Genomic DNA, 11739 nt, shown 5'->3' with positions numbered 1-11739 from the left:
TAAATGCCAAATCTTTTTCATATTCAAACCCGGAAGATGTAGGCAAACTGTCAAGGGCAACCAGCTATATATAGACCCTCGTAGAGTGCCAATATCGATTGACCGGAGCTTATTTTATCCCCACCCGATGCATCAGGTGACCTTCCCATTCCCATCTCAGTTATAGTTTCTTGTCTACATCACTTCAACTTGGGATCATTGTATGCTCAAATTCCTGTCTTTGAGAGCCAGTTTCTGCCTGCGAGGTCGAAATGCCGCCGGACCGCGGTCGTGCCTCCCGGGCATGCACCTCATGCAGAAAACAAAAGACTAGATGCTATGAGGCCGGAATTCCTGGACGAGCGTGTATGCGATGCGATCGACTTCACCAAAGTTGCTCGCTCGTCCAAATTATTGCCTCGGACGAGGAATCCGTAGCCCCCGCACCAGGCACGGATGCTCGGTATGAATGCCGCAGCTCATATTTACTCTCAAACTGACAGGTTTCTATAGTTTAGAACGTCTTGAAAAAACTGTGGCTACTCTGCTCGATCGGCTTGGAGAAGGCCCAGAAAAAACTCCTGGTCATGAGTCGAGTAGGCCTACCCCTGCGCAGACGAGCCCTGAGTCTGGCGGTGCGTACAAAGACACGGAGTCTTCCGCGGCTCCGATTATGGTCATCCGCGATCTAGCAACGGACAGCGGTATCAAACCAATGTCCGATGCCAGATCTTTGGGGGCGGTATTGGACGACCTTATTTCCCCTGATCTTGCACTTACCCTGATCAAAATGTCTGCTGCCCTTTACATGAATTGCTTTGTCGTGACGAATTGTCACTAACCCTTTCTTAGTTTCCTCGAATATTACGGACGGTGGGTTCTCTTTGATCCCGAGTGTGAGCCAAGCGAGCTTCTCCGGCAAGTGAAAAAATCGAGCTTGCTATTCTGCGCTTGTTCTTTGATCGCCGTGAGGCACACTTCTGAGGAATTGGCTGCAAGCCTTGCTCCGAAGTTGTATGAGTATGCCCGCTCTCTTGCTTCTACCACCCTTCTAGTTGCGCCACAGCCCATTGAGTTCTTCCAGGCTACCCTTATCCTTTCTATGTGGTCGACAACTGTCGGACAGGTGCCTTTGAGTATCGATAGCTGGCTTCTGAGCGGGTTCGCTTTACAGCACTCCCATTCGAGTCCACTGTTTGCTGCTGTCACGACTCAATCTCATCCTCCAAATAGATTGGATGAGGAAACTATGAATAATTGCTATCTGTGGAATCATCTCTGTCTTGCTCATATGCATTATTGTGTTGGAACCAGTCGTCGATCCATGCTACAACCCTGGCAAATCGAGCGATGTCGTGATATCATTGTTTCGGATCATGCGATAAATTTTGAAGTGCGCATGGTGGCGGAGATTTATCTTTACTGGACTGTATATGAATATCTCATACAGGAGTCAGTTGATTTACTGAAATCAGTCGCAGCTTTGCAGGACTGGCGACGAAAATGGGAATTTGTCCTTGGTATGTTACATTTGAATTCGATTACTTCATTCCTGCTAATTAATTCGCGATCAGAGCAACCGAGATCTCAGTTTCTCTCAATGGGCTTCCATTTCTCCCATCTGCTTCTATACGAGCATGCTCTGAAAGCCAAGTCTTCCCGAGCTAGGGAACCAGTCGTGTCGGAAATGATTCGCCATGCCACGGCAATTGTGCAACTGGCCATGGATACAGTAGATGAGCGTACGCGCCATTTGACCGATCACATCTACCATATGATCACCTTTGCAGCGATTGTCATATGCCGCCTGCTGAATGGCTACCAAGAACAGGTTGCCTCGACTCACAATATTGACGAGCTCGAATTGCTTGTTCGTGACTTAGTGCAGTGGCTGTACTGCATTGGGTTACCATGCCATGCGGCGCATACTTTGGGAAATATCATCACCAAGGTGCATCAAAAATTACGACCGCACGTCGAGCTACCGCCAGCAAACCCGCAACCAGATGAGCTACTTGGTGAACTTAGCAATTACTATTTCCCGGAATTTCTTGGATTGGGGATTTCAGCTAATGGAGATTGGGATCTTATGTCCAATATGGGTCTCTTTCCGGAAAGCTCATCTATTCCAGGGAGACCTGACTGAGATATCAAGCGGTTTTGGAGAGTTAGAAACAACATAATGCGGGAACATAGCAACCGATCTTCACCGGCCCCCATAATGCTTTTCAATCCACCGGAACAGAGGGAATACGGCCCCAGAGAACGCAAATGTCAACTCATGACCTATATTTGCACCTTTCTTGCCAATCAAAGAAGCAATAGGACCTGAATACCACGCGGTTTTCATACCAAGAGCGGCACCCAGGAACCCAAAGGCGAAAGCCCCAATCGCGGCCCATCCAAATGGCAATTTAGCGACGCTGTTCCAAGCGTCGAAATCATATCCATTCCATCCACGTCGGAAAATGAAATGTTCTTCCATCACTAGAGTGATGTGGATTACAGTCCAGTACCCAATCACACTAAGCAATGTCTGCAGAGTATCCGAGAAATATCTGGCTGCACAACAACCGATTATTATCGCCGCGATAAATCCAAGAGTGACCATAACCACACGGGGAATTCGCAAAGCCCACGGTCCCAAATTCTGTGCGTGTAGTGCAAAGGAGTAGTTGTTTGGGATGTTATTCTGTCCCCAAAAGTTAGAATGCAAATTTGAAATAAATGTCAACTGGCAGATTAGGACCAAATGGTAGATTGACACCAACTGGCAGGTTGATTGACTCACCGGAATTGAGCTCAATGCCGCAAGAACCATCAAAAATTTTCCAAATCCCCCTGCAGGTTCCAATGCCATTTTGAGCAATCCTCCAATTGAAGAAGCCGTATACGCCTCTTTCCACGCAGCATTGGTAATCGTACCTGTATACAATGCCGCACCAAGAGTCTGAACAAGGATAGTAGGAACAGTGATACCCACATAGGTCGCACCGAAGATCTGCCAGCGCGGCGTATCCTTAGGCATGCGCACATTATAATCCGCCGCACAATTCACCCAGGATACCGAGAAGGAAAAGATCAAAGCCATGAATGTAAGAATAGCAGCTGCTTTGTCTGAGCCCTGAAGACGCACATGGTCCTCACCGGTGAGCTGAGAAGCACCCGTCCCAGCTGCGACACACCACACAATCAAAGGCGGGATCCAAATAAATGTGTCGAGGCGATGGATCCAGGTAATACCTAGAACGCAGATAACCCAGACAGCCACACAGATCACGATGACGCCCGCCCAGATGGGGAATCGGCCATCTGAGACGGCGTGCAGGACGGCTGCCCCGGAGATAGAATTGATGGCGTTCCAGCCTGTTGTGGCGACCATGGAGAATATCACGACGAGCATGTTGCCCCAGTAGCCGAATGAGTATCGCCTGGGAAGATTGGTGTGTCAGTGGGATATTCGGTGTAGAGAGATGGTACTCATGGGAATACATTACTCACGAGAACGTCGTCATGCGTAGCCCGGTTAATCCAAATACAGATGTCCAGGCTGGTAACAAGTTGCTTGTGATGTTGACTATGAGAATGACGATGAAGCAGTCCCAAAAGGGAAGGCCGAGTGAACCTCCCAAGGAGCCGATGTTGAGGGTAGCCACGGCCATGTTTGCACTGAACCTGTAGATACAAAGTGATGAGTTAGTAGTGATCTATATTCACTCAGATATTAGTCTTACCAGAATGTAGCAGCGTGCCAGAACTTGGTTGTATTCTGTTGTCGCTCTTCATCGGTGACTCGTTCGATGCCACCTTCTTCAATAGAGAATCTTCTAAAGAATGGCTGATGAGGCTTCACTGTCTCTGATTCAGACTGTGGTTTCTGTATAGATGCATTATAATTATCCATTTCGATGAGTAGCCTGGGATAGAAAGCTGAACTGAACTGGTCAAATTGTCACTATATGACGGGGAAACACTCTCCTTTCTATATTTCCACAATATCTCCCCTTTCTACTCATCTTCTATCCATCGATAACGCATTACACACTGAACTATACGTATTAGCATCCATGATTGGGCTTATCTCACGCCATATCGAACGTCTCTTGGCTAATACTTATCTTCCGCGGCATACCGCGGTATGCCGGACCGGGATGCCCTAAGAACAACCAGTATAATCCACTTCTCTCAATTTCGCCCAACATAAAGTCCCCTGCATCTGCGTTACTTTTCTTTCCTTTCTTCAAATCAACTTCCTTAATCAATTGACCCGTTTCCAATGGAGCAGCACACATTCTGCCGCCGAGGCCTCGGTCTCCGCGGAGTCGACGCCGAGCGCATCTCCCCAGGCTACGTTCTATACGCACCTCTCACTTCAAACACAGCCCACCTAGTCTCCATAACCGGAAAAGAAGTGCACCGCTGGACCCTCTCCCACCGCGCCGGCCGCCACGCCCGCATCCTCGCAGACGGCAACCTCGCCTACAACGGCGCGCACCCAGACGCCCCGAACCTCTTCCCAATGTGGGCGAAGTACCGGGGTGGCGTAATGATGCAAGTGAGCCCAGACGGTGAAATTCTCCGTCAATATAGCGACCCGCTAGCACACCACGACCAAAACCACCTCGACGACGGGACAATCCTGTACACGACGCTTGAACCACTTACCAGCGCCGAAGCAGCGCGCGTGCAAGGCGGTATCCCATCCACCGAAGCCCCAAACGGCGTCATCTACGGCGACTGCATAAAACTCGTCCAGCCATGGTCAACAAGCACCACCTCCTCCTCTGCAGACTTCGACGGCAGCGGCGGGAAAACAGGCGCTAAGCTCCTCTGGTCGTGGCGCGCAATCGACCATCTGGATCCTGCTGTCTTTGCTGCGCATGCGCACTACACGCGCGAGCACTGGCCGCTTATCAATAGTGTTTCGTTTGACTCTGCTGGGGATATTATTGCTTCGTCGAGGAATGCGTCTAGTGTGTTTGTTATTGGTCGTGCTACGGGTGCGGTGAAATGGCATCTTGGTGCGCCGGTTGTTAGCCAGCAGCATTGTGCTCATCAGATTAATGAGGCGGGGGATATGTTGATTCTTGATAATGGTGTTTTCAGGCCGGGGATTTCGGTGCCGTTTTCGAGGGCCATTGTTGTTTCAAAGGAGGGGGTTGTTAAGTGGGAGTATAAGGACTTTTCGACGGGGGGGTTAGGATTCTTTACGCCGTTTATGGGGTCTGCGCAGAAGTTGGTTGGAGGGAATGTTTTGGTTTGTGAGGCTGCTAGTGGAAGGGTTATGGAGGTTACTGAAGGGGGTGAGGTTGTTTGGGAGTTTGTTGTGCCGCAGCTGGGGAATTATAAGGAGGTTATGAAGAAAGAGGAGTTGGAGGAGATGGAGGCGATTGGGTTTGATTATCTTAGCAATGCGGTTTTTAGGGCTTACAAGTATCGCCCTGAGGAGGTGCCTTGGGTTAAGGAATAGTCGAGGGTTTCTGGAACTGAGCTTTGATGTACGGGAATGGAAATGTGATTTTTGTGATTTGGGTCTGTTGTACATACCTGGTTAGGTGGGTTTGCCATGTTCTATAAAAAATATATATATATATCGGCTTTTGTTTAATTGGTGGTGATACAAGGGGTGTAAAAGAGCCTGGTCAAGTGGATGGATACACGAGACCTGAGACAAATGAGAGAAAAGAATATGTGACTGAGGGCTATAAGACAAGGGGAGTGGAAAGTGTCAAGTGGATAACGAAAGGAGGAGTATTAGGCGAGGATTTATGTTCAAGATCTCAACCGAGGGATTCGCTAAGATGCGCTTTAGCAGACGGATCGACTGTCTGAATGCCACCATCTTCGACGACTCGAGTTTCAGTGGCGGTTTCTTTGGTGACCGCCGACTTCTCCTCTTGCTTGGCTTGCTTGGGCTCAGGCACCTTGCGCGTGGAAGCATACTTCAAGAAGACGATGATCATGACTTATAATCGAGTCAGCTACACGAAAAAACCAGGTATGGAACAATGGGAAACTTACAAGCGCAGATGGCAATCGTCAGAGCGGCGCGTCTGGTCAAAATCCATCGAAGACCTTCGATCTCACTCTTTCCATCGCTGTTCAGCGACACGGTGATCTTGTAGTTCAGTTCCTGAACCGAGGTGTCGATGCTCCGCTGTTGCTCTCGCGTGGTCATCTTGTGATCATTGAACATGCCCTTGATGTCGTCTTTCATGCCTGAAAGTTCCTGGCTGAGACGCTGCGAGATAATATCCGTTTCATGCTGCAATTGCGTGCGCGATGAGCGCTGATGCTGTATTTCCGAGTTGCGAGTTGTCTGAAGCGATGTCTGAAGCTCAGAACAGGCTGCTTTGAACAGGTATTCCTCATTCTCGACATCGGATTTGGAGGTGAGGCTCTCCCTGGCCAGAGAGAGGTTATTTTGTAGGATAGCCCGCACAGCCTTCATGATTGTAGTAGACTGTTCTTGGCTATATCCCCCTTTAGACAAATCCTGTACCAACGAATATGTGTCGAAAGGGTGCACATAAGGTGCTGGGGACAAATGTGGTGGGCGATCGCCAGACGAGGAGGGTTCCCCGGTTGGAGCTAGGTAAACAGACGGCGACGGCATGTGGAGAACGTCCTCGAACGGAGTTTGGCTTGTGAACGAAGAGGTATCCGTACTTTCTTCCGATGCGCCTTCGGAAGGAGTGGAAGAAGAAGCCGAAGCCTGTTCCTGTTCGGCACCCTCTATATCCTTTGCCTGCTCCTCGTGGGGTTCCCGTTCCGTCGGGGGGTTGTGGGGGTTGTCTTCCTTAGTCTCAGGTTCAGTTTGTTGATCTAGGGCCGGGGTTTCTGAAGAAGCGACATCTTCGGTGTCTTGCTCGGCTTCCTGTGGTGGCTGTGACTCTTCTGGCGAAGCTTCCTCCTGCTCGGAGGCATTTATAGCCTCATCTCCAGCCGATGGATCCTCTGGCACCTCCTGGACCTGATCATGTAAGCCCTTCTTCGGACGCAACGAAGGGGCGGTATTCGGTTCGACAGCTGGACCATACCGGCGCTGATAGGAATCGCGCTCCCGTTGCTGGCTCGTATGGAAACGTTGAGTGGGCCGGTATGGGATTCTAAGTGAGCGGTATGTTCTCGGTTCGCATGATCGCACCGCACGCATCAAATTCGGATACAGGAACGGGAGCCTCGGTGTGGCCATGGTGGTAACCAGGATATGAAGAAGCTAACTTTGTTTCCCGCGGGGAATCATCAACGTCACCCGTCTGCGGCGATAGATGGTTAGTCAGCTCTGCACGTGCCCGCCACGTGCCCGCCTCAAAATATTTTGAAGAAGTTTTGGTTTCATTTGTAAATTTTTATTTTTTTTGCATGTAGACATGGGCAACAGATCGAGGATTTATTCTCTACAATTGGACAACATATAATCGAATTGAAGTCCTTGAGATGAGACGTACTTCATTCCAAAGATCCGATCCGGTCAATACACATCAAGCATATCAAGCTGAGCTATCCTCGGGAGGATCTGATTGGTTGCTGGTGCCTGATGTGCACATTCCCACGAATATTCGATACTCCATCATCCTTTGTTATACATAGAAAAGTCTCTTGCATAAAGTATGCTTTTTTTCCCTGCCTTTTTCTGCCGTCTAGCTAACAAACTGGGAAGGGGGACACAATATCTATGAAACAGATCTGAAAAGACCACCAAAAACGACCACCAAAAAAGACATCTAAAAGACCATCTGAGAAGACTATTATAAAAGACTACCAAAAAAGACTTGACACGGCCGCATAAGCGGCCGACAATTCTTGTTTATCATCCCACGAAAAGGTATAGACTGGTCTACAAATATTGCAGGTGCTGTGCCGAAGTAAACGTATCCCGATAAAGTGGCAATATGTGGTTCATTAAAGCTTTGAGTTACAACGGTGGAGCCACTTATCACCTAGCACCGGAGAAGCCATTGTGACCATTACCGTCGGTTGAAGTGAGGTCATCAGGTAGTGTTGTGTCCAACTGTCTAAGGAAGGCTCCAAAGTTGAAACTGTGACTTTGACTCACCTCTTCGATTTCAAATTGCTTGTTTGCTGTTCGCCTTTTTGGCAACGAGTTCAACCCAGTTTGTTCCCGGGACTTCAACAGCTTCAACGAATGCAATATCGTCAAGACAAGGTAGTGTATTACCAATGCCAAGTGCCCACAATACCAGGAAGTGCCATGGGCTCTTGGCACGATTACCGGTTTTTTTTTGAGTTCGTAGCCCTGGAGCTAAGTTCTACGGTGCCAAGGTTGCCCAGTTGCCCAGTTGCCCGGGACGGAAGGCAGTACCCGGAAGGCCGTATTTAGGATATGTAAGGTAATGATAATAATAATGAATATCCTCAGGCCTTGGGCACCTAACACTAGGTCCACGGCCCGGGTGGTGGTTAGGGGTGGATTAGTCATCGTGATGCATAAAAGTATTTCGGACATTTCTTTCTTTCTCGTTAGTACACCAAACCATCAAAATGCCAGTAACGCGAAGTCAGTCAAAGAACCTGACCAACCAAAGTTCGAGCCCAGCACAGGGCACCACCGAGGATAGCGAGATCTCCACCAAAAGTGTGGAACAAGAACAAGCGGCGAGAGGAGCTTTCATTGAATGGCATGATCTTGACTATGCCGCCGAATCCATATTAAAACAGACCGATTGGAAGTCCATTCTCAAGGATGTTCACCAAATTGATGGCTGCCGCCAAATCACATTTGCACATCCCGTGGAAAATCCCCAGAGACTATGGATTATAATACGTAAGATACGACAGATCTCCTCAAAGACAAGGCTAACTAAATGGTTAAAGACTGGCGTAGCAGAGCTCTTCGTGACGAGTTTCATCAGTCAGATGCAATGACACAGACCATGAAGGAAGTCATCTTCTTGCCAGATTCCGATACCCCCAGTAACGATAGAAGAAGCCACAACAACAAGGCTCTTTTGATTTATCAAGTTGACAACACCGTTGGAACCTTTATTATTGATTGCTTTTCAGACTCCAGTCTTTCCAGCATGGTTTATGAGATCTGGATGGTTTATTTTCCGATTGAAGTTGTCGTTGCTATGTCGGATTCAAAGCCTCTTTACGATTATCCGAAGCTGGTGAACATTTTCCTCCAACCCGATGAAGAGCCAAGCCCTATGGCTGCTATTTTGAATCAGACTGTTGCCTGGGTTTCAGGTGAAGTCGTGTATAAGGGTCGGCGCTGTAAACGAATGGCGTGGTTCAGGACTTGGAAGTCCAGGGAAGCGGAATACATTTACAAAACAACAGTGTCATGGGGTAGGAAAGATAATGGCGAATGGAAGCTAGCTTCAAATTCGTTTGTTGAGGAGCTGAACGGTCTTGGGATGGTGGGATACGAGGCTTGGCATGCTAAGTTTGAGGAAATTCAAACATGGATGTAGATTGTGGGCACTAGTCGCGGATTGTGAGCCTTCTCGAGATAGAGGAGTATATCTATTTGAAGATACTACTGGAAGATAGTATCTGAATTCATGAGGCGATGCAATGTATGTGTATTGTGAGTTGAGAAATATGGACAGAAGTAGAAAGGGAAAGGCTGTCAGAGCCTTTACTGCATTCTACAGAGAGAGAGAGCAGGTGGTCAAAAGAGAATCAAAAATCTTCGCAACAAACCAAAGCTATCAGATGCATCAAGGTGTAAGCTATTGACAGGAACAGTTTAGAAACAAACACATGCTGCCCGCCAGCATAGGTAGACGCAGTATGTGCCATATCGAGGTGTAAATATGCATCACAGAAGCTCATCATCGTCACTCATCTCAAGATCAGTTCTATATTTGCCTGCGTTTCCCCGAATGATGTGTATGTTTCCGGCCATGGGCTTCAGCCGAGATAGAACGACGGGCAGCGGCACCATTCGCCGTTCGTTTACCCGCAATAACCCGTGACCAGTCATATTGGGGGAGATACATAGCAGTCGCACACCACATATAATTGTCTGCATTATTGGCCGACTCATCAGGAGCAGCTAAAGCCAGGCTCCCTGTTAAGACGGCGCCATATGCGGTCTCGAATTTCCCGTTAGAGGGATTAGCGAACTTGACATCCCCTGTTATCGGTAGAGTATTAGCGAACTTGTTTCATTAAGAGCACACAAAAGAAGTCAACTTACTCGCCCTATTCACCATATGCATGAGCTCGTGTAAGAATACAGCTGGTGTTGAAAGCGCCATTTGCATATTGGTCCCGTCGGCAATTGTTTGCTGGCCATTCCTCCACTGAGCCAATGTGTGTTTTCTACGTGAATATTCAAACGATAGAGGACAGAATGTAATCGATTGCCACTCCCCGTGAGACGTGAAAGCGAAAGTTCCCCCTTGGCACATGATGTTTTCTTGGGAATAGCCTTTGAATAGGGGAGACCATACTAACCAATCAACTCCGACTGGTGATATGAGTCGCATTAGTGATCGGAACAACAGCCACGTTGGTTTGTGACTTACAGTCATCTTTTAGAAGATTCCCAGTCTTCTTTCCCGTTTGGGAATCGTGTACCCATCGGGTTCTCCAGCGCCATTTTTCGGAGCAGAAGAGCGCCGGATTAGCTCCATTGTGCGGCGTTCCGGATTCGTCAATGACTGTTTGAAAATATCCTATCGGAGACTGTTAGTCCCTCATATATCCAATTTCTTTGAGGAAATGGATTATCGTACTTCTCACTTTCGCGAAACGAGCAACACTTGCTGCTGAAACAGCGTGTGTTGTAGGGTCCTCCTTGATTGCAAACCATGTTTGGAGATTCGCTCTGACTGTTGCATCGGATGCGTAATTGTCCATAGATACGACAGCCACGGCTGCCATATCTATAGCTTCTCTATACACCGCTGCCAGGTCAAACCCTTTTTCCACGTCGATGCCCTCACAAGATCCGCCTGTGTTGCCAGTCCGTGTGATAGGCCCGCTGCCTTGTTCCACGCGAAAGCGTGTGTAGACATCTTGCGACCACACGCTAGTTGACAGAAACGCGATCACTTGCAGGATGGCCAGAAAGCGGTTGAGGTAGATATGACGTGCTATCTTCATAATGAGAACGGCAAACGCTTATACTAGAAGGACCCATTTGCGCCCAAAAACGGGTGACACTGCTATTTATTGTGAACTGAGTCTCCGGCAGCATAGTAATTCCCTTGACTAGTCTCTAGTTAGATAATACGGGGGCGTGTATTTTGATAAGTCAAGTATTAGAGAAGGTCACTTTGACCGTATCATTTATGAAACACAGTGAAATGTGTATCCAAATAGGCGATCGTCGCGATATTACTGGCCGGGGAGTCGATCATAAAATATGGCGCTATATCACTAGCAGATATTATCTTCTATTAACTTTCTGTCCGTTCCCACAGTTCACCCTAGGTTGAAATCTTTATCATACATGCACACTGTGGGCCCTACCAACAGGTTGTTATGAGGCATTTACTTATAGATTGACTTGATCGAGATTAGGGCGTTTCCACACACAATGGCTCCTTGGCAAGTTAGACGGAAAAATGCATAGGGTCAAGGTATATGTTATTATAGATTCCATATGCAAGCACATCAACTACTAGTAGCATCGTTTCAAATTTGATCTTCACATTTTTCTGTTCGCTCAGAACAAGGTGGGAAAATTGGATTACAAGGCAATATAGGGGAATACCAAAGAATAGAAATGGTGAAATATATATAGGTACATATATACGACGTAGTGTGTATGAAAATCTC

At 47.9% G+C, this 11739-nt stretch overlaps 6 protein-coding genes across 6 annotated transcripts; 3 read left to right on the top strand and 3 right to left on the bottom strand.

The window, feature by feature from the left end:
* Positions 1-251: 251 nt before the first annotated feature.
* N7471_001450 (Zn(II)2Cys6 transcription factor domain-containing protein) lies at positions 252-2125 on the top strand (the record flags this gene model as incomplete). Its single annotated transcript, XM_057274171.1, has 4 exons — positions 252-442; positions 493-771; positions 832-1499; positions 1554-2125. 4 exons carry the CDS (start codon positions 252-254, stop codon positions 2123-2125), a joined length of 1710 nt encoding a protein of 569 aa, XP_057142350.1.
* A 60-nt stretch (positions 2126-2185) lies between these two features.
* Positions 2186-3883, bottom strand: N7471_001449 (purine-cytosine permease family protein; the record flags this gene model as incomplete). Its single annotated transcript, XM_057274170.1, has 4 exons — positions 2186-2671; positions 2771-3410; positions 3481-3654; positions 3714-3883. The coding sequence occupies 4 exons, from the start codon at positions 3881-3883 to the stop codon at positions 2186-2188; spliced, it is 1470 nt and encodes a 489-aa protein (XP_057142349.1).
* A 372-nt stretch (positions 3884-4255) lies between these two features.
* Positions 4256-5449, top strand: N7471_001448 (uncharacterized protein; the record flags this gene model as incomplete). The annotated part of the gene is made up of 1 exon (XM_057274169.1): positions 4256-5449. The coding sequence occupies one exon, from the start codon at positions 4256-4258 to the stop codon at positions 5447-5449; it is 1194 nt and encodes a 397-aa protein (XP_057142348.1).
* A 310-nt stretch (positions 5450-5759) lies between these two features.
* Positions 5760-7174, bottom strand: N7471_001447 (uncharacterized protein; the record flags this gene model as incomplete). Its single annotated transcript, XM_057274168.1, has 2 exons — positions 5760-5944; positions 6001-7174. 2 exons carry the CDS (start codon positions 7172-7174, stop codon positions 5760-5762), a joined length of 1359 nt encoding a protein of 452 aa, XP_057142347.1.
* Positions 7175-8484: 1310 nt separating this feature from the next.
* On the top strand, positions 8485-9419 carry N7471_001446 (uncharacterized protein; the record flags this gene model as incomplete). The annotated part of the gene is made up of 2 exons (XM_057274167.1): positions 8485-8767; positions 8818-9419. 2 exons carry the CDS (start codon positions 8485-8487, stop codon positions 9417-9419), a joined length of 885 nt encoding a protein of 294 aa, XP_057142346.1.
* A 390-nt stretch (positions 9420-9809) lies between these two features.
* N7471_001445 (uncharacterized protein) lies at positions 9810-11061 on the bottom strand (the record flags this gene model as incomplete). Its single annotated transcript, XM_057274166.1, has 4 exons — positions 9810-10087; positions 10151-10423; positions 10482-10631; positions 10692-11061. 4 exons carry the CDS (start codon positions 11059-11061, stop codon positions 9810-9812), a joined length of 1071 nt encoding a protein of 356 aa, XP_057142345.1.
* Between the last annotated feature and the right edge of the window lie 678 nt (positions 11062-11739).

This window comes from Penicillium samsonianum (assembly GCF_028829775.1).
Source record: "Penicillium samsonianum strain IBT 33392 chromosome Unknown utg000001l_segment0_segment0, whole genome shotgun sequence".
Classification (NCBI taxonomy): Eukaryota; Fungi; Ascomycota; class Eurotiomycetes; order Eurotiales; family Aspergillaceae; genus Penicillium; species Penicillium samsonianum.
The sequence above is the reverse complement of the archived record's forward strand: the minus strand, read 5'-3'. Positions and strand labels throughout refer to the sequence as shown.